The following is a 21,254-nucleotide window of genomic DNA, read 5'->3' on the forward strand; positions in this document are numbered from 1 at the left end:
AATTAGATCAAGTAGGCTTTATCACAAAGATGCAGAAATGACTCAACATATGTAAATCAATAAATGTAATCCAACATATAAAAAATTATATGTAAAAATTCTCCAAATATATAAACAACTTAAAAATTTAAAGCAGAAAGATCAAATCACTTTTACAATGCTTCCTTAATGTTATTGATATCGGACTTTGCTATTTTAAGTTAGCTACATTTGGGGAAATATCATGTGGTCATAACATTTTAATTATGTGTTATCTTTATGCCAAAATGTCAAAAGCAAGTTATCTTAAGCAGGAAAAAGCCAGCTTAAAAAAAATCTATCTGTGAGCTCTGCCCTGCTCTCCTCCTCTTCCTCCTCCCACCTTATTACAGCAGTGCCAAGCCCTCTGTTCTCAGAGGATGCTGTACCCCACAGTAGGAAGGAGTGTCATCTGGCCATGCTGGGTGAGGTGTGGATCTTTTGAATTTATATTTATACACAGTCCTATTTCTTTATGTCTGCACTGTCTCTTCTTCCTCCTCCCTCTCAGGTGACAGTATCAGCAAGTGCCACACAGAATTCTGCATTCACCAGCATCTTGGGACAGTGTGTGCTTTAACTTGATTGTGCCAGAGTAGAGGGAAATATCTGGAGCTGTTCCTGGACTCTCTCCATTGTGGCTTCCCTTCCCCACCATCATGCTTCATAAAAAAAGAAGCCAACTAAGGCACTTCCCATAGAGACTGGAGTCCTGCTTTCAATGACCTGGCTTTAATGGCTCTGTCCAGAGGGGTGTTGGAGCCCAGCCCACCCACAAACCAGACAAGCTATTAGGGAGCAGGAAAACGAACCAGAAGTTGTTAAAATTTTAATTTTGTAAGTTGACTTCTGTAGTTATAAAAGCTGCGTGTTTCTGCAGTGATACTGTATAAAGAACATCTTGTAAAATACTTGTCATCTTGCTTTGGCGCATGTACAGTAGTTTCTATGATATGTGTTCGCTTTACTATTCTCAAAGAGGCCAGCAGGCAGCAGGATCTGGACTTAGAGCCCCCTCTCTACCTAACTGTGGGTGCCTGCTCCTCCGGGGCCCATTCTGTAGACCTAGGGCTCCTTCTGAGGGTTCAGTGGAGTGGACGGTAATTGGTGTCAGCATCTGGAGGGTGTGGGGAGGGCCAGCTTTGCCCTTCATAGCCAGTCTAGCCTCGTGTTGTATTTAGGCAAAAGTTTGTTGTGTGCATTCCCTTTTATGACAGATTTTAATAAAAGCATGACACAGTTTTTCTTTTCCATTGATTTTGAATTTGGAAAATGTGAGTCCCTCAGCTCTTTTTGTTTAAAGGAGAAGCAGTCCACCAGGTCCAGAAGCTCACCATTCCCAGGGCTGAGGAAAAGCCTTGCTGTGGCTCTGGGTATGGCCCAGTCCAGTGGCTGAGGACAGCTTCCTTTCCTCTCCCTCTTACAGGCTTGGCTGTGGTTAGCACTAACACTCAGGCTGTGATTCCTGGCACTGCTGCCTCCCTGCTTCCTACCGTAGATGTTGGTGTTTTAGCAGAAAGCTGGTGTTCCCACCATCATACAGCAGTGGCATCTACCTGCGTGGTAGATTTTTAAATTGTCTTAAAGAAGGAAGGGCCACAGTAAAGGGTAGACTTGTAGTAAATTGGTATTTCAAATAAACATTATGTACTTGTGTTTATAAAGAAAAAAAATATCTGTAGAAGTCACTCACTGTTATCACGAGTTAACAAAATACATAATAGCAAGGATCTTACATGAGGCAGATGTTTTCACTTCTTTAAGTAATTAAAAAGTAGTATAGAAAGTTTTTAATGCTGAGAAAACTGAGGTTTTCACTAGATTATTTCTGATTTCTGTACAGTGATAGCCTACAAATTCATAAGAAAATACAATAGTTTTACCTAATTAAAAGAATATAATTATTAAGAGTTTATTCAGTGTTTTTACCATCTAATCATATTAATATATAAGAAAAAACAAGCTGTTGGGTTTAAAAATAGCTTTATTTAGCATACCAAAAACACAGAAACATAAGAAAATTGTATTTAGTATAAACATAAAAAGTTAAATACCATAATTTAATGTAAACCAAGTATTTGAAAATGTGAAGTATTGTAATAAAATACATGCTATTTACACAGAACTAAGTTAAAGCTACCTCTGTAGTTACTGGATCAGATTATCAATCTTGAAGATGTTATCATTAGCAATCAAAACATTAACAGCTTCCTTTTTTTATTAGTCAATAGGAAAAGAAGCAATCATTATATTTATTATTTAAAACATTTAATTTATTGTGACATTTAGTGCAGGAAAGCAAAAAGTGCCAGTTCAAGGATTCCAGATACAAGCAATGTACGTAGAGGTTTGAAAATCATTCTATTGTAGGAACCTAGGGCAGATCTTTTTATTTAAATATAAATTGTTTAATTCCATTTACTTACTGCTTAGAAAGATATTAAGTATATTCTGCAAAAATAAATCTTCATTAAAAATGATCAAAGGCAAATGCAGTATCAATCAGATAGGAAATGCAAAGCATAAAAATATATATTATTCCAGATAAGCCCCTTAATTATAATAAATGTTAAGAAACTCAGTTTATAAAACCAGAAGGGGTAGCAAAGGGAATTTTAAAAGTATGAAACCTAAACTGTACTCAAACACAACAAAAAGTGTAAAATAAAAGTTCATGAAGTAGTATTTTGATTATACTTTTCTTATAGAAAAGCTGCCATAAAATTTATGGTTAGTACAGCTATTAATTACTATGAAATAGTGTTTTCTCTGACCAACAATCTAAACAGATGTCATTACTAATCAATTTCTTTAGCTTCTATTTCAAGAACCATCATTCATTGTTCTACTTCATCCAGAAAGTGGTAAATCCAATACTGAGACGTCAAAATATACAGTAACTTTACAAGAACAAAAACCTAACTTAGTGACAGGATGCCTTGCTCTTTTGTCCAATCCTGTAGTTCTTAAAATTTGGATTTCTGGATCCCTCCTTAAACTCTTGGGGGAATCTAGATTCCAAAGAACTTTTATTTTTTGAGATTTTTATCTATCAATATTTAACATGTTAGAAATGAAGTGAAAAAATTAAAGACTAATTCAGCTAAAAATTAAAAAAATATGCCAATACAAATGATATTTTTATGAAAATAGCTATATTGTATTCTTAAAAGGTGTGTGATAACTGTATTTTTTCCATTGTTTAACTCTGTTTTGAGAGAACTAGAATAAAGAGACAAATAATGTCTTCAGATAGGATGAAAATATTTTGATTTCACAGATTTCATGGAAGACTGTCAGGTAACTCCTAGGATTTATGGGCCACAATTTGAAAATTGTTGGTCTCATCTAATGGCTAATATTAGTGTGACACACACACACACACACACACACAAACAGCCTTAATTTTCAGTTATAAACAACCAATAACTTCTCTTGTACACTGGATCAAACATCTCTAACTTCAGATTTAATTAGAAACAGACAATTATCATATAGTAAGGAAAAATATTTAAAGCAATATTGTCATGTGGAGACCATTATCAAGATACAAATACCTTTTCACCTATCATACCTATTAACTACTTCATGTACTTTAGTGTAAATTCCAGCATTTCTTCATCCAATACAGCACTGGTAAATGTACTTAAATTGGCACAGCTTTTGTACAGTCCAGATAATGTGTGAAGGTAAGTAATAGTCCATACACTCAACTTAGGAAAATATTAACTATGGAGCAGCCTGTTACATTTCTCATTATGTAAAAGCTCTGATAGAATTCTAGGGAAACAGGAAGAAATGTAAATAAGCACAATAATAACATTAAGATCTTACAGTTAAACAGTTCTTCATACCACAAAATTATTTGTATACATGCCATCTCATTTGACCTTTTTCTATACTTTCTGAAATAGTTTATTTTGGCAATTCATTTATAATCTACTCCCTATCCTCCAAGAAAAAGATGTAAAACTACTGAAGCTAAAAAAAAAAAAAAAGATAGAATATAAAAGGCAACATAATGAGATCTATGTGGAACTACACTAGCCTTAGTTTACATTTACTATAGCAGATATTCTAAAAATCTTCTATCAACAGAACATTAACACAAAAGTCACAGTTTATAACTAAATGAAAACTGTGTACTAATAATTTTGGGAATAAGATTTTAACCCGTGCAAAACATTAAAAAATGATCTGAATTTGATTTTGGCTAAATTCTTGAGTATATGGGGAGTCTATAGTAGCAATGAGAAAAAAAATTAGTGGAAAAAAATTATTACCAACCACATGATGAGGAATGGAGTAGTCAGTACCTACCCCCTGTCATTAACACAAACACTATTTCATTACCTAGAAATACTTGCAAGCAAGATATTAATACGAGTGGCATGAAACATCCAAAGATGCTAAGAAAATTTTAATGGATCAGTGTTTGGTAATCAGCCAAGAAGGAAAACTCTAGTACAAAATAAGCAAAATGACACTAATGATCAATGGTTTCCTTGTTATATACTACAATCAAGTACATATACTAAATGCTACATGCTCTTTCTCTGTCTCTCTGTTTGAGATGTTTCTAAAATTGAGGATGAATCCATGCATATTTTTTCCTTTCATGAAAGAAGAAATAGGTAGTTAACTGATATCTTTAATTAGAAAACATGCATGTTGCTGTCTATCACATACACTGTCTTATGACCCCTGCCTTTTCAATTTTTGTGAGTAATGCTCTCTTTATGGGTGATGTGGTAGAAGTTAGTTGTACACAAATTGGATGGTACACATTTGGTTATATGCATACATGTGTATTCCTTACAGTACATAAAGACTGCCACCGACAGTGTCTTTCCTTCATGTTTCCTCTTGTAAAAACTAACACAGATAATGATTTTATAGTAAGAGACAAAACCAAAGATAAATCAAACCAGTAAATGTGAAGTGCTGTGCTCTAAGAGTAATAAAATAAGTCAATGCACATTTACGTAGTATTAAAGTGCTAGAAAGTTTTTCCATTAGTAATTTAGAAATGATTAAAGTAAAAAAAAAAAAAAAAAAGTTTTGCAGCTTCATTTGATGGTGGTGACCACAGGCACCATAGCAATGGCACTAGCTGAACTGGAGTTGACTATGTCCTCATATTCTGGTGGTGGTTCTAAAGGAGGTTCTGTTTCACTCCTTCTCAGGTTCACCTGGCCAGTGGCTTCCTCATAGGTCGGTGGGGGATCACAGTTGGAAAGGCGAGTGGAAACCGAATCTGAACGCCCAACAACATATTCCAAAAACCCTGGAGACAATGCACTGCTATCAAAGACTTCATCTGGTGGAGGAGGTGGAGTGATGATGTTAAGTTGCTGAGGGAAAGGAATGTGGCTTTCAGTCACTGTCTGTCTCCGAGTTTTGTTTCTTAGAAAGCATCTCCAGATTAAGAAGATGACAAGGAGAATAATGAAGAGGCCAAAGATTAATGGAAAAGTAAGATAAAATTGAAACCAGTCACTTCCTCTGTTGGTTTCTCCTTGTTGTGCATTTGTGTAGGTGCTCCAAAACTCCTTCTATAAATACAAAAAAAAAAAAAAAAGGTAAAAAAATCAGTATGGTCAAAACATGGATAAGTATGAACAAATACTTGTGTTCATATATTGACAAAAAAAAAAAAAAAAACAGAATCAGATGTGTTAGGTTAAGTGAGAGCCTTATTTTCCATACCAGTAAATAATTGAGAAGTCCATCATTAGAAACTGTTTATCAGATAAAAACAATACTAATTTGCTATATTTAATGAACCTAACTATCAACCATCATAGCTTATGGCTCAGTACGCTGAAGTTTCAAGTCTCTTGTGGTTCTATGGCTGACTGAGAGAGAGCAATGGGCTGCAGTTCATTTGTTGGTACTCACAAGTATCCACAAAGAGTGATTTACTGAACAGTATCCACAAACAGTGATTTACTGCTAGATAAGGAAAAGCTCAAAATTCAAAAGCTGAAATACAGTATCTACTAAATGCATATCATTTCTACACCCCTGTAAAGTTGAAAAATTGTAAGTGAAACCATTATTAGTCGGAATTACCCATAGATCATCATGTTCATTCTGGATGCTGCCTACAATAGTCATAACTCAAAGCTCTTTAAGATTTAGAGTTAGTTATTTACACTTTCATAGCTGTGACATTTTAAGAGTATAAAAGAGTTTTACCCTCAGGAGAGAATCGTAGTCTAGCTGTTGTGTTTTAGAGTGAAAATTAAAGGAGTAGGGAGATGTTTCAGTAGATAAGTGCTTGCTATGCAAGCACGAGAACCTGAGTTGAATCCTTATCACACAAAGAACATCTACACACACATATGTATATACAAAGCAGAAAGACAATTAAGAGCTGAGTTATTCTCTTTTAAAGGTAATATCAATTCATTTACCTTTAAAAATATAAGCCAAAGGACTGGGTATGTTTTAGAGTACTTGCAATATAGAGATGCAAGTAAGTATAAGCACATAAGACATGTGGTTATGAACTGTCACTCTCCATATCCAAATCTGAGATTCTTATGTAAGCCCCATCATAATTGATATTATCTGCTGGTTAAGGCTATTATAGGCTTTTAGTACCAAACATTTAGCACATATATACCTTGATTCCTAATAGTTTTGTTTGGGGGGGCCCAACATACATTCCTCCCTCACCCCTTTTATCAACTCTACTGCTTTATATACAGATGTTACCTATAAATAAAATACATAGTCTTCCCACAAGAAGCATTAGGGTAGTGTAGAAATTCTGTCACTGTACACTAGAACATAGACTTTAAATTCCAAATGAAAAAATATTGGGAATTTAAAACTTTTCATGTTTGTTGGAAACTATTTAGAAGATGCAAAGGAAACTTCATGTAATTATAAGGTATCACATTTCTTCTTGAGCCTTAATTTCTTTACCTGTATAGTGGGACAATAGAAATTGTTTTTTTTTCTTTTTTTTAATTATTTTATTTCTTTACATTCCAGCCATTGCTCCCAAATCCAGTCTCCCCTCTCACAGTTCCTCATCCCATTCCTCCTCCCACTTGCCTCTGAGATAGTGCCCTCACCACCATACCTCCCCCTTCCCTGGGGCCTCAAGTCTATAAAAGTATCTTTATATAAGTCATGCTATTTGACTTAACTCCAGAATTCTTATGAACTGAAATACCATTATCATTGGACACTGTGATTACCCAAACAGCTATCAGGACTGGTAGTTCACACTGGACTGAAATTATTTTATCTTTACTAGAAATTGTTTTAAAAGTAAATCAGATAGCACATACAGCACATCTAGCTATATTTCCGGTATATAAACTCTCAATAGTAATGATTATAATAAATGATATGTCTACTTAAGCCTTTGCTTCCAAATGACTAACTTAATCTATATCTTGATTCAGGGAACCCTTCAGTGCCATTCACATTCTCCCTTGTTATTATTTTCTTCCTTTTTTGTGTTAGTCACTTTTGTGTTATCATCGAGAAGTTTTTCAAAGAAAAAGAATTTAAAAGAAGGAAGAATTTTGGTATTTTCTTTTGTTTTGTTTTGTTTTATTGGATTTTGGTTACACAGTCTTCAGTCTATTGTCCCTGCCTCTGTTGTCTCTGTACTTGCACTGAGGCAAATTCATAATGACAGGTATGGTGCTATAGGTACACTTTATGGTACGAAGAAGCAAACAGGGATTGAGGAATACCCCTTAGTATAAAACAGAGCACCCAACAATATACCTGCCTGAGAGCCCTTCTATGGAGTTCTGCCTCCTAAAATTTCCACCACCTTCCATTAATATGAATTCACCAAGTAAATTATTGTATTGATTAAGTCAGAAGACTGATAATATAATCACTTCTTTTAAAAGTTTATTTTCTATGGTGTGTATGTACCCATGGTATAGCATGTGTATAAAATCAGAGGACAATGTTTAAGAGTCAATTTTCTCCTTATCATGTGATCCCTAGGGATTGAATTCGCATCATGAGGCTTGGCACCAAGTACTTTTATCCACTGAGTTATCTTACTGTCTCTTAGTCATGTCTTTATGATTGATTCTACCAGCTGGGGACCAAGAGTTCAACATATGAGCCTATGAGGGATACTTCATATCCAAAACAAGACTATTTTTAAAATTATGACATATTCAGTTTCCAATATGACTCACATTTGGGATTTTAAAAGCAGATATACTACAGATTTATAAGCCTTTACATAAAATTCCAAATCTTCTAAAGAAAGATTCTAGACCCTAAAATGGGATGTTTACAATCTTATACCCATACAGCATTTAATGTACTTGTGGACATTACAATGATTCAAAATGATATCCTCTCTAAGGGGCATGATTACTGCAAACTTCTGTGATTCTAAGATTAACTTGGATGACCTATAAAATTTTATATTATTTGCTAAATGATATGTAAATACTCATAATTAATTTCAGTTTAAAAATCAGCAAGGAGACTGGAAAGACAGCTCGGTGGTTCAGAGCATTTGTTGCTCTTACAGAGGACCTGTTCTTGGTTCCTGGTACTCATAAAGTGGTTCAAAACCAACTCTGACTCTAGTTTCAGGGTTTCTGACACCTTTTTTTGAACACTGAGGGAATCAGGCATACATACGGAACACACACAAACACACTCACAGGAAAAACATTCATCACATAAAATAAAATGGATGAGTCTAAAACAGTTTAAGATTCAGGAAGAGGCTAATAGGAATGGCTCAGCAGTTAAGAGCACATGCTCTTCTCCAGATGACCTGAATTTAATTCCCAGCAATCCATAACATATCACCATAGTCCAAAACTCTAATTCCAGGAGATCTATCACCTTCTACTGACCTCCTTGGGTACTGCACACAAGTAGTTCTCAAAAGAGAAAAGACTTTAAGGACACATAAAACAAAAATAAGTAATAGAAAATTAGGAAAGAATCAGCAAGGTTAAAAAATTCTAGCTAGGCATAGTGAGATAAACAACTTCTCTTTTTTTAAAAAAAAAAAGGTGAAGAGGAGGAGGAGGAGGAATGAAAGAAGAAAAAAAAATGCCCCATGTAGCCAGAAGTAGCATTTATTTACTTATTTTAGGATGATAAAACAATTGTAATATAAGCAAATGATTCTTACTTCACTTCTACTAACAGTATAAGTCGCAAACTAAAACTCATGAAACCTGTATATAAAGTCTGGGGTTGTGGTGCTAGGGTGGGCCCTCAAGGATCTCTCACATGCTAGGAAAGCTGTGTTCTCATACAGTTTCTTTTAAACAAACACACAAACAAACATGCTTTTAATACTCTATACATTTTATACAATGACTAATTTTACAACTGGTAATTTTCAATATATATAATGACATTTGGAATACAGAATTTAATTATATGAAGTGTTATTAATGCAGAAAGCTAGAAGAGAAACAAATCAGTGGCAATTTCATCACAAAGACATAAATCATCATTATTAATATCTGGGGTATATATCCTTTAGAAATATTTTGAGTCTATTCAGACTAAGTTTTCCTTTATCTTCACATGAAATTGTATCACCTTTCTAGTCCCTTAGGTCATGACATCCTGTTTCCATTTTATCTTAACAATGAACACAAATATGCAAATATGCTTTCAAGAAATTAGATGTCACCTTAGATAAAAATAATAAAATGTGTGTTTTTAAAACATGATCCAGATCAATTTGTAATAGTTAAGCATTATCAATGTGCATGAAAAGGAACTGTAGAGACAGCTTAGTTAAGAGCACTTGTTACTCTTGTAACAGGTCTGGGTTCAGTTCCAAGTATCCACATGGTGGCTTATAACCATCTGTAACTTCAGTTCCAGGAGAATTCAACTCCCTTTTCCAGCCTCCAGGAGTACAAGACCCACACATGGGGCATAGATATGCAAGTAAAAGAAAATACACATGACTAGAAAGTAATCAAGCAAGAAAGAAAAGAGAAAGAAAATGAGTTATTTTTACATACAGAGCTTGCATAATCCATGCATTATTTTGTTTCTCTGATATGATAGGAGCTTAAAAATCTAGTGGCTAAAAACAATCAAAGTTATTTTGAGGGAACAAAAAGGAAGGGCCTTTTAAAAAAAAGTAGATTTGTTAAACCCTTTTACTTTTTTTAATTTTGTAAAATTCTTCCATAACCAATACTATATTATCAAACCAGCCTTTCAAGTGAGGAATAAAGGCCTAGAGTAAATACATAATAATATACTTGTAAATTTCAGCTGGAATTTCAACCATGAGGCCTGGACCAGAGCAAATTAAAAGGCAATCTGCCATAACATGTATTCTAAACCAATCTGGCCATCTCCTGAAAAACTGAATGGTTCTTTTATGTTTAATGTATAATTAAAAGCAAGACTGAATATTTTACACAAAAAGTATTTTCAGTTAATGCAAAATGATCAAAATATAAAGGTACTGACAAATTATTTCTTTGAGACATGGAATTATTTTGTCCTTGAGACAAGCAGTTCAGAGGAAGAAAGAGTTACTAAAGGGAATATATTTTCCTGATTTGTTTGTTTTGTTTTGTTTTGTTTTGCATTGCTGGAGACTGAACCCAGGGCCTTGCACATAGTAAGCAAGCACTACCTCATTGAACTACGACCCAAGCAAGGGAAATTCATAATTTTAGAATAAGCTAAAATTATCCAAATGAGAAATATATTATAAACCAATCAGAAAGGTTAGAAAACTCTGCAAGAGAGAAGAGGACTATGGGGCAAGCATTTTATTGTGGAAGGGAAATTATAAAACAGAATTTACTAAGTTAATGATTCTCTAAAAGAATATTTGACTTTCTATAAATGTGTGATTTTCTATTTGAATTTACTTACTGTCCCTGATGAATAGGATCTGAATGATCAAAGCAAGACCTTAACAGCTCTACAAATAACTGGAAAGAGTAGAACTGTGGATCCTCATTCCACCTCAATGTTGCAGTGTGTGAATGCAGCTGGGGCAGACTAAACACAGATGTGCTAGGCTACATTCCATCCTCACTGCCATTGGTGTTGGTATTCTGTCTGGACTCCACCCCAAGAGTTGCCTGGCAGCAGCCAGGTATGCTCCTCCCCAGTTACCTGGCAACAGCCAGATAGGACTGGCTCACTATAAAGGGGCTGCTTGCCTCCTTCTGCCTCTCTTGCTTTCTTGCCTCTCTCTTGCCTCTTACCCCTTTGATTCCCCTCTCTCCCCATTCCCTTCCCCCCTCTCTCCACGTGGCTATGGCCAGCCTCTACTTCTCTACTCTCTCCTTCTCTCTGCCTTTTTCTGCCTCTACTATTCTCTTAACTGCCCTCCCCATGACCTGAATAAATGCTATTGTATACTATACCTTCATGTGGCTGGTCTCTCAGAGGGAACGGATGCCTTGGCATGGGACCTCTGAGGCACCGCCTTCCCTCACAACCTGCCAGAACATATCTTAATAGCTCTTTCTCTTTTTATGATCACAACAATTGGTGTGTGGTGGTGATGAAACATAGCCTAAGATGGGTGTCCAAGCCTTGGTGAGAAATGACACAGGCTTGGGCTGAAGGAAGGCTTCCCTAACTCCCAGACACCCAGAGTGTCTATGTCCAGAGGGCAGAGGGGCCCTTTGTGGGAGACTTAGGTAGCATGGCTTTGTATGAAGAATGCTTACCCCCCATGGTGGTTCTTGATGAGACAGTCTTTATTTGTCCAAACTGTTTAATGGTAATGAAAAATGGAGCATAAAACTGACTCTGGGTGGACCAGAGATTAAATACCTTTTACTGGAAGGAATGTCCGGGAAGGGAAGCTTATTGGCTAAACCCTTGGGCTAGCCCATCTAGATACCTTATTAGCATGGAGAACTCTGTGACTAGTGGTCAGGATCCTCATATGGGGTATTGTGGTCCAGGACAGGAACTGGGTTTGGAATAGATGAAATCAATGCCTACTGTTTTCAGATATGAGAATTTACTGGGGTTTCTGAAACCACTCAAACTTCCCAGTTTTTGTCTGGTGACACAGTTCCACTTGCTCCACATAGAACTGTATTTTAAGAGTTAAAATAATGTATGTGTGAATGTTTTCCCATGTGTGGAGGCCAGAAATTATGTTGGAATCCATGGAGATGGAGTTACAGGCAGTTCAACTGTTTGACATAGGCGCTGGGATCCAAACTCAGGTCCTTTGGAAGAGCAGCAAGGGCTGTTAACAGCTGAGCCATCTCTACAGCCCCCTTAATTGTTCATAATTTATTTATTTGATTATCTCAGAACCCATTTGGGGAGGCAGAGAAGTGGGTGATTTTGCAGTCAGTTTGAACTGCTGAGGATGGCTCAGTTGTTAACATTTACTTCATGCACAGTTATCACAGAAGCAGGACAAATTAATCAAAAAAGCAAGTATCTTGAAGGGACATGGTTCTCATGCTTAATGTAGACTTATGGTGATACTTATTGTGATTTATTTCTTGGAACTTGACATATTGCCACTGCTTCAAAATCACTGTTGACTTAGCAAGGAAGGAATAAAATGGTTATAGTTTAAATCTGAACTATTTCCTAATGGCTAATATTTTGAATATTTGTTGCTTAGCTTTTGTGGTCTGAGGGTATTTTCAGGAAAGTGTGTTAATCAATTAATTTCTTTATTTTATTAGATATTTTCATTATTTACATTTCAAATGTTATCCCCTTTTCTGGTTTCCACTCTGAAAACCCCCTATTCCCCCTCCCCCCCTCTCTCTGCTCACCAACTCACACACTCTAGCTTTCTGGCCCTGGCATTCCCCTACACTGGGCATAGAGCCTACACAGGACCATGGGCCTCTCCTCCCATTGATGACCAACAAGGCCATCCTCTGCTACATATGCAGCTAGAGGCGTGGGTCCCTCCATGTGTACTCTTTGGTGGGTGGTTTAGTCTTCAGGGAGTTTTAATTATGGATGAGAGGCCTACTCTGATTTTTGAAAGTACTATTCCACTGGTGAGAGTTCTAGACTGAATTTAAAAAAAAGAAGAAGACGAAGAAAGTCACCTGGGTACCATCATTGAATGAATATCTTTCCCTTTTTCTTGGCTATAGATGCAATAAGATCAGCTTCCTAATTTTCCTGTCACTAGAGATAGAATTACTGTGACCATTATGCCTTCCCCACATACATTGTACGGTTGACTAAACCATTTCTTCCTTAAGTTTCTTTTTGTCAGATATTTGATAGCAGCAATAAGACAGTAACTAATACTGAGAACTGGTACCAAGAAATAGGCCAATTGCAGTCATAAATCTGTCCATGTGTTAAGTTTATGTGGAAAAAAATTATGGCAAGAATGTGGAAGAATTTGTAGTTGTAGGCTAGATAGATAAACCTTACCTACCATATTATAAGCAGAAATGAATGGACCATGGATCTAAAGTCTACAAAATTACACACCAAAATAAGATAATAAGTAAGGACAGGGGAGGCTCAGTACATAGGTTCCAGAGGGGAACAAGGATGCCATTGGGAAGATGGGTTCTGGCTACTTACATTACACAGTCCGGCCATTTGAGCAGTTTTCTGAAAATTTGTGTGAGGCTGAATGCAAAAGTAATGGACTAAGTTATTTAGTAGAAGAAATTTCAAGAGAAAATGACATCCAAACTGTGACATAGTTATTGCTCACTGCTCTTATTCAGATTTCCAGTAAAACAGAGAGCAGAGAAATATCCACTTTGGTAAAGAAAGGGACAAATCAGAATATAAACAAGTTATGTGAACTTTAAAATGAGTTGCAGACATAGGGTGTAAAGAAAGCAGCTAAAGAGAAACTCCATTGGTCAGCCCTGGAACAATAGGAATTTGACAATTTATAAAATGCAAATGATCCAGGTGTATTTGCACTCCTTGATATTAGCATTTGGAATGCAGACCAGCCTGATCTATATACTGATTTCTAGGCCAGCCAAGGATAATAGAAAAACCCATCTGAAAAATGCAAATTTACTTGGAAAGAGCAAGCCAGAAACTGGGAATGCTACTAAAGGGGTTCTCTGCTCCAAAATGGCTACCTTGGGAAATATTTTCCCAGGTTCAGAGATTGTTTTGAACTTTGATTAAACTGCTAGGTGGGACTTTTGAGCAATGTTTAAACTGTTAATGCTATGAGAACTTCTGAAATTGGAATTTTGTATAGCAAGTTGGCTATAAGACTTTGAGAGTCAGGAGTGGGATATTATGGTTTAAAGTGATGTGTTAGGTACAATGGGTAGAAATGGAATAGTTAGCTAAAAATGAGTGTATATATTATACTATATTACACTATACCATACTATATATATATTTATATGTATATGTAACATATATATATGTGTGTGTGTGTGCATATATATATACTTTGCCTGTAGTCATATAGTGTACCACATATATGCCTGTTGCCACAAAGGTCAAAGAGGGTGTTAGAACCACTGAAACTTTATCTATGAAGGTTGTGAACTACCATGTTAGGACTGAAAACCAAATCCAAGCCCTCTACAAGAGAAACAAGAGTTTTTAACCACTAAGCCAACTCTAGCTCCTGTGGTAGTCAATTTCGGTTGTTAACTTAACTGAATTTATAATTACCTAGGGGACACAAACTTTGGGTATGCCTGTAAGGTCCCTTTTCAGGATGTTTCACTGGAGTGGAAAGAATCACCCTGAATGTGGAAGATATTGTTTCATGGGTTTGGATCTAGGACTGAATAAAAAGAAGAAAGGATAAAATCAGGCTAAGCATTCTTTATGACTCTCTGCTTTATGACTGTGGAGGCAATGTGTTAAGTTACCTCATACTTTCACCAAAATAAACCCTTCCTTAACTTTTTTCTTGTATTTATTTATTTATTTATTTATTTTTTGAAGTTAGTGTTGTTTTTGAGACAGTGTTTCACTATGTTGTTCTGGTTATCCTGGAAATCACTCTCTAGACAAGGCTGGCCTCAGATGCCTACATCTAGCTTCTGAGTGATGGGATCAAAGGTGTGTGCCACTAGGCAAAGCTTGTTATGTTGCAGTAAGAAGAAAGTAAGTAATATACCAGCCAATGTTTTGCTTGAAACACTGTGGAACATTTCAGGAAGTGGGGCCTAACTGGGATTCATTAGTCTTTAGAGATGGGCCTTTGAAGCTTATATCAGGTCCTTTTCTCTGACTTCAATCTGTGTTTCTTGGTGTGTTGTGTTCTGAAAAGCCTCCACTATAGTGCCCACACTGAGCTCTTCTAACAAAGTTATTTCTTGCCGTGATAAACTGAAATCTGAAACCATAAGCCAAAATAAATTTTCCTATTTTAAATTATTTATTTCTGTCTGATATTTATTGTCATTTCCATGGGAAAGTAACTCATACAGGTAAGTAGCCAAGTGTCTACCATATTTCTAAAGGGCTGGAGACCAGAAATTCAGTTGTATCATTCTAGGCTAAATACATTGAGTACATTGCTTTTTTTCTGCCAGATACTACCTATGTTATAGAAATCACTGAGCAAATAAATGTGAGCACATCAGAGTCATAAAAATAGTTGAGAAATTGAGAATTATTTGGCAGTACCAGTAACTATTACATGTTACTATAAAATAGTATCATAAAGGGGTAAAAAAAAAAAAAAGGCTCACCAGACCAGTTAAAGCACTTGCTGATCTTACACAGGACTTGGGGTTAGGTTCACAACACCCTCATGACACCTGACAACTGTTTGTAATTGCAGTTCCATAGGACCTGGCATCCTCTTCTGGCCTTTGGGGACATTGGCATGCATGCAATGAACAGATATTCATAAAGGCCAATACTCATTCACTACACAATACAGAAGTGGATGGAACACAGGGCTCCTAATGGAGGAGCTACAGAAAGTATCCAAGGAGCTGAAGGGGTCTGCAACCCTATAGGAAGAAAAACAATATCAACTAATTAGTACTCCCAGAGCTCGTGTCTCTAGCTGCATAAGTAGCAGAAGATGGCCTAGTCGGCCATTATTGGGAAAAGAGGCCCCTTGGTCTTGCAAACTTTATATGCCTCAGTACAGGGGAATGCCAGGGCCAAGAAGTGGGAGTGGTTGGGTAGGGGAACAGGGTGGGGGGAGGGCGGGAGGGTATAGGGGACTTTCGGGATAGCATTTGAAATGTAAATGAAGAAAATATCTAATAAAAAATTGAAAAAATATCGTGAGTTATTCAAACACACGATATCTGTTTCTTAAGAATAAAACTCTAGCATGGTGAGAAAGGATATGAAAAGTGACAAAGCATTTATTTCTAGTCTTTTATAATGTGTATTCTATCATGGTGAGCAGGGAAATGAAGCTTCTCATTTGAAGAATTTAGGTTGAAGACTGTTTTCTCAGCCAGAAAAGAGTGTCTTCAGGTGAATATGCAAAATAATAATAATAATAATAACAATAAAATAAAGTAAAAGATAAACCTTCACAAAGTCTGTATCAGCAAACATTGCCCATTAATATAGTTAGTGCTTTAGGCTCTGTAGGACATAATGTCTCTGTCTTACCTATTGACTTTAACTTTGCTGTAGAAACACAGTGGTGCACAATATGTTAACAAATGGCCATACGCTGTTCTTTTGAAATTTATTGACAAGAACAGATTGGCCGGATTTGCCTTCTAGGCTATATTTTTCCAGCTCATGTTTATGATAAAACAAACAAGTTGCCAAAATGTTTATAAAACAGAATAATTAAAAGTGTGCATATTATATATATACATATATATATACACCAAAATTTATGATATATATATATATACATATATATACATATATATATATATTTCGTAAGTATAAAGCAGAAATTTTCTAGTTTTCTAGGATATTTCCTACTTCAGTTATTACTGAATTACAGCATATTTTAAGTGATTGGTACAGTGTATGCATGAGGCCATGACTGCATAAATCATTTGAGCAATGCTATTTTTCAGCATCTTAAGTTTTCTTAAGGTGTATCCATGGTAACAATCAGGATTATAAAGAAAACTTCACAAACACAAGGTGCATACTCATTACAAAATAACTTGTTAAGATGTAGATTCCATTTAAGGAAAATGGGGCTTTAGAATTTGCATTACAAAAGAGCTGTGAGGCTAGATGGCTAATGCTATGCCACAGACCACTCTGAATAATATTGTGCACCAGTTTTTAATGTATGACAACCAATGCCTTAGCCCAGCAGCTAAGACATTTAGTTTGATAGAGACCTAGGTGGTATTTCCAAAGCTTTTTGGTGACTCATACTACAGAATAGCTTGAAAACCTCTATGCCAAAGCTCACAGTAAACTATAAGTAGCTTTACTTATGGTGATGTTAGTAAACATTTTTCCCCTTGCTTTTTGAGACAGGATTTCTCTGTGTATCCTTGGCTGTCCTGGAACTCAGACATCAGCCTGCCTCTGTATCCAGAGCACTGGGATTAAAGGTGTGCTACAACAGTGCCTGGCTGATATTATTAGCTTTAATGTGGTCCCTTTTGCTCACTTACTTCCCAACCATCTTGCTTGTTTTAGTCCAAATACCCTGGAGACCAGGTTTAACACTACAACTTTTTGTTCTTCTTCTATTCAAGAAGTACAAGGATGCCATCTAGCTTTCTGACAAAACAATAGCTAAGAATTTCCCCTTTTAAATGCACAGTGCTATTATTACTTATAATACAAGAGAGACCTCCAGTGGCAAAATATGCAAGGTGTATTCCATTCCCTAAAGCTTAAGTACCAGAAAAAAAAATCTAGAACTAGATATAAAATGACAGTGGCTGTCATGGTGATTGATGTATCAAGTACAGTGTCTTATGTACTAGATGATTTACATATATAACCTTCACAATGCAAAGGGATTAATTCCTTTGTTATCCTTATCTTACATAGAGGAAAACAGAGGCAGAGACTTAAAGAAATCACGTAAGATTATTGAAGACAAGTAGCTAAAGTGAGACTTTCACCCAGCAATCTATGAGTAAAAGACCACAACAGCAAAATGTTCCTCTAAAACACAGAAACAAGAAGCATTCACAATGAACTGAGTTTTAGAATAAAAAAAAAAAATGATTGTTTCTCATGTGTAGGAGAGAGCAGTGTATTGACATTTGCATATGGAGATGCAAAACATAAATATGAATATGAAACATGCTCAGTATATAGTAGAGACCTGGTTCTAGAAAGTGGTTGGATCCTAAGGGCTCTCTCCTAATCCTTTGTCACTTATTCAAAATATGATATTATTGAGAATTGATAAAAGGTAGGTGGTCAAGCCTAGTTGTGAGAAATATGTTACTAATGGTATTTCCTGGAAAAATTTAGCTTGTTTACTAGATTCTTCTCTCTCTGCCCTCCATGCAGCCATATATAGGCAAATAGCTACCATGCCCTTCTACTATGACATTCTGCCTTACCCCAGGCCGAGTTGTGAAGCCAGCTAAAAATGAAAGCCAAAACAAATTACTTGTCCTTGAAATTGTATTTGAAATTCAAGTATTTGGTCACAGAATTGAAAAGTCTAGATAGAGGTTCTCAATCAGCTAATGAAAGACAGTAAGGAGAACAAGTTAGACTGGGGGTGGCAAAGGAGAAAGAACACTTTATAGAAACTTGATTAATATGACTGGACGGATGGCTCAGCAGTTAAGGACACTACTGCTCTTTTAATGAACTCAGGTTTAATCCCCAGTACCCAACATTACAGTAGCTTACAAACACCCATAATACCAGTTTCAGAGTATCCCATACCTTCGTCTTGCTTTCTTTGGTACCATGTATACATGGTACAAAGATAGATATATGCAGCCAAGATACCCATACACATAAAGTAAACACTGATAACAAAAACTGTTGAACCAGCCAAGATGTGAATGGATAGGTGAATGGATAGTGAAAATATAGTATAAATAAAAATAGTATTCAGCTATAAAGAAAAAAAAATGAAATCATGAAATTTGCAGGAAAATAAATGGATCGGGAAAGTGCAAGATGAGGCATACTAAAAAAAAAAAAAACTTACATAATTTATCTCATATGCAGATGGTAGCCTTTTAATGTATACATGTATACATATAAATAGGTCTAAGGGTAAGTAAAGCAACAAACAAAACACAAACACACACACACACGCAGAAAAAAGAACAAGAGAGAGTAATAGTAAGTAATGATGAAAGAGGTGGGCTAAAGGATGTATAGAACATGAAAGAAGAAAAGAGACTGAGGTGAGGGCTACAAGGGAAATAGCGGTATCAGATGAAGTGTGGAGATGCAAATCAATTAAACATACATTGTTCAAAACTGTCATTTGCTCAAAACTGTCATAATGATAATTAACACTGTATACGAATGTGAAAAAAGGGCTAAGAATCTGGAAAATGGACTTGCAGGGAGGGAATGGGTAAAAGGAATGGGAGGGATATAAGAGAGTGTCAATGACAGGGACATGAGAGAGCGAGGGTGATGATAAGTTACTTTATATATGCCTAAAATTGTCAAAGAATAAATTTAATAAAGTATTTTTAAAGGATCATCACATTTATTGTCTTAGTCACTTCTCTATTAGTATGCTAAGATACCATAACCAAGGGAACTTATAGAAAATAGTTTATTATGGGCTTACAGTTTCCAAGGGTGAGTCCATGATTGTAACAGCATGGCAGCAGGCAAGCAGACAGAGCTCTGGTATAGGAGCTTAGAGTATATCTTACTGTATTCTGATCCATAAGCATGAGGCAGGTAGGTGTGTGTGTGTGTGTGTGTGTATGTGTGTGTATGTGTGTGTGTGTGTGTGTGCTAACTGGGAATGGTATGTGCTCTTGAAATTTCAAAGCATATATCCAGTGACATACCTCCTTCAACAAGGCCATACCTCCTAATTCTCAAACAGTTCTACTAACTGTGAAACCAAGCATTCATATATATTAGACCACAGAGGGCATTTTTCTGGCTTCTTAGGCGTAGAGGTGGAGCTGATATTGTTATGTTGAAAAATATAAATTCTTCTCTATATACCCAAAGATTATACTAACAATCTAAATCAGGTAGACACACTGATAATGAATACCTGTGCAAATTCTAGATAAGATAATGGTTAAGGTAAGAAGAACAACTTTTCTTGGGAGCCTGCTCTAAATGAGCAGTTGCTTGGCTGTACTTGCCATGTTTCTGTTTGCTTTCTGGTGAGCATTCTCTACGATGATGTTTCTCAAATGTCTGTTTAAAAACCTGACAATTCACCTGGGTTCCTATAGGAAGAGAGTGCATGCTCATTGTCTCCAACTTTACCATGACATTCCTACTTTTATGTGTAATAGGAAAACAACGTTTTATATTTAACATATTTTCTTCACTCCTTTAGCCCAGGTGTGCACACTGTAGCATCTTCAAGTTAACTATAGCATCATCATCATCATCATCATCAATTGTTTAACTGCAAAGTCTATAATTGTACCATCTTCCATTAATTACCACCAATTCATGGACAAAACATGCTTACTTGTCCCATCTGGAATATGCCTATTTCTCTACAAACTCTCTCAGTTAGCATAGTAGTTCAAGCAACAATACTTTTTCACCTGGACTGGACCAAATGTCTGATGGCTATTAACATGACTGGATAAAGAAAAGGCTACAATTTGGTAAAGTACACTTCTGGATGTATCTGTGAGAATGACTCGAAAGGTGAGTGGCAAAAAAGTAAGCACACAAGGTGAGAATAATGTCATTGGAATATGAGAAGTACTATCTATTAGCAAGGACATACATGCAAATGCCCATACATAAAAGCAAAAGAGGAAGCTAACATGTCTGCACAAACCTTATTTTCTTAAAATGCTAATTGTCTTGTTGCAATGATGGCCTACATGCATCAGACACCAGATTCTTTACCCACTACATTCCTACTTGTAAGTACAGGGTAGTTATAGAAGCTTAGCTTGATCCTCCTTTATAGGTTTCTGGCTTCTCAGACTGAGTTACCAAGGCTGATCAGCCTGTACACAGCCATTGTAGCAAAATCCAGCCTTTTACCCCTATATTTTAATAAATCCCTTCTTATAATTATGTAACTATAACAGATCTCTACTTTAATTCTCCCCATCCTTTACATTATTTAAAGCAGCCAGTTTACTGACTTAACATTCACTTGGAATTTATGCTTTTATATTTAATGGCTTAAATACGACCTTTATGCCTGACCTCATCATTTTTCAACCCTTCTGAGG

General features: G+C 36.0%; 1 protein-coding gene across 6 annotated transcripts in view; it reads right to left on the reverse strand.

Annotated features, from left to right (window-relative positions):
- Positions 1–1,981: 1,981 nt before the first annotated feature.
- Prrg1 (proline rich and Gla domain 1) overlaps positions 1,982–21,254 on the reverse strand; it is a 128,915-nt gene continuing 109,642 nt past the window's right edge. For all 6 annotated transcript variants that reach the window (XM_021153770.1, XM_021153771.2, XM_029473594.1 and 3 more), the window contains one exon: positions 1,982–5,573. In XM_021153770.1, the coding sequence (XP_021009429.1) occupies positions 5,088–5,573 (486 nt within the window). In that variant the 3' untranslated portion in view covers positions 1,982–5,087. The remainder of the gene's footprint in view (positions 5,574–21,254) is intronic.

Source organism: Mus caroli, chromosome X (genome assembly GCF_900094665.2).
Source record: "Mus caroli chromosome X, CAROLI_EIJ_v1.1, whole genome shotgun sequence".
In the NCBI taxonomy this organism is placed as follows: domain Eukaryota; kingdom Metazoa; phylum Chordata; class Mammalia; order Rodentia; family Muridae; genus Mus; species Mus caroli.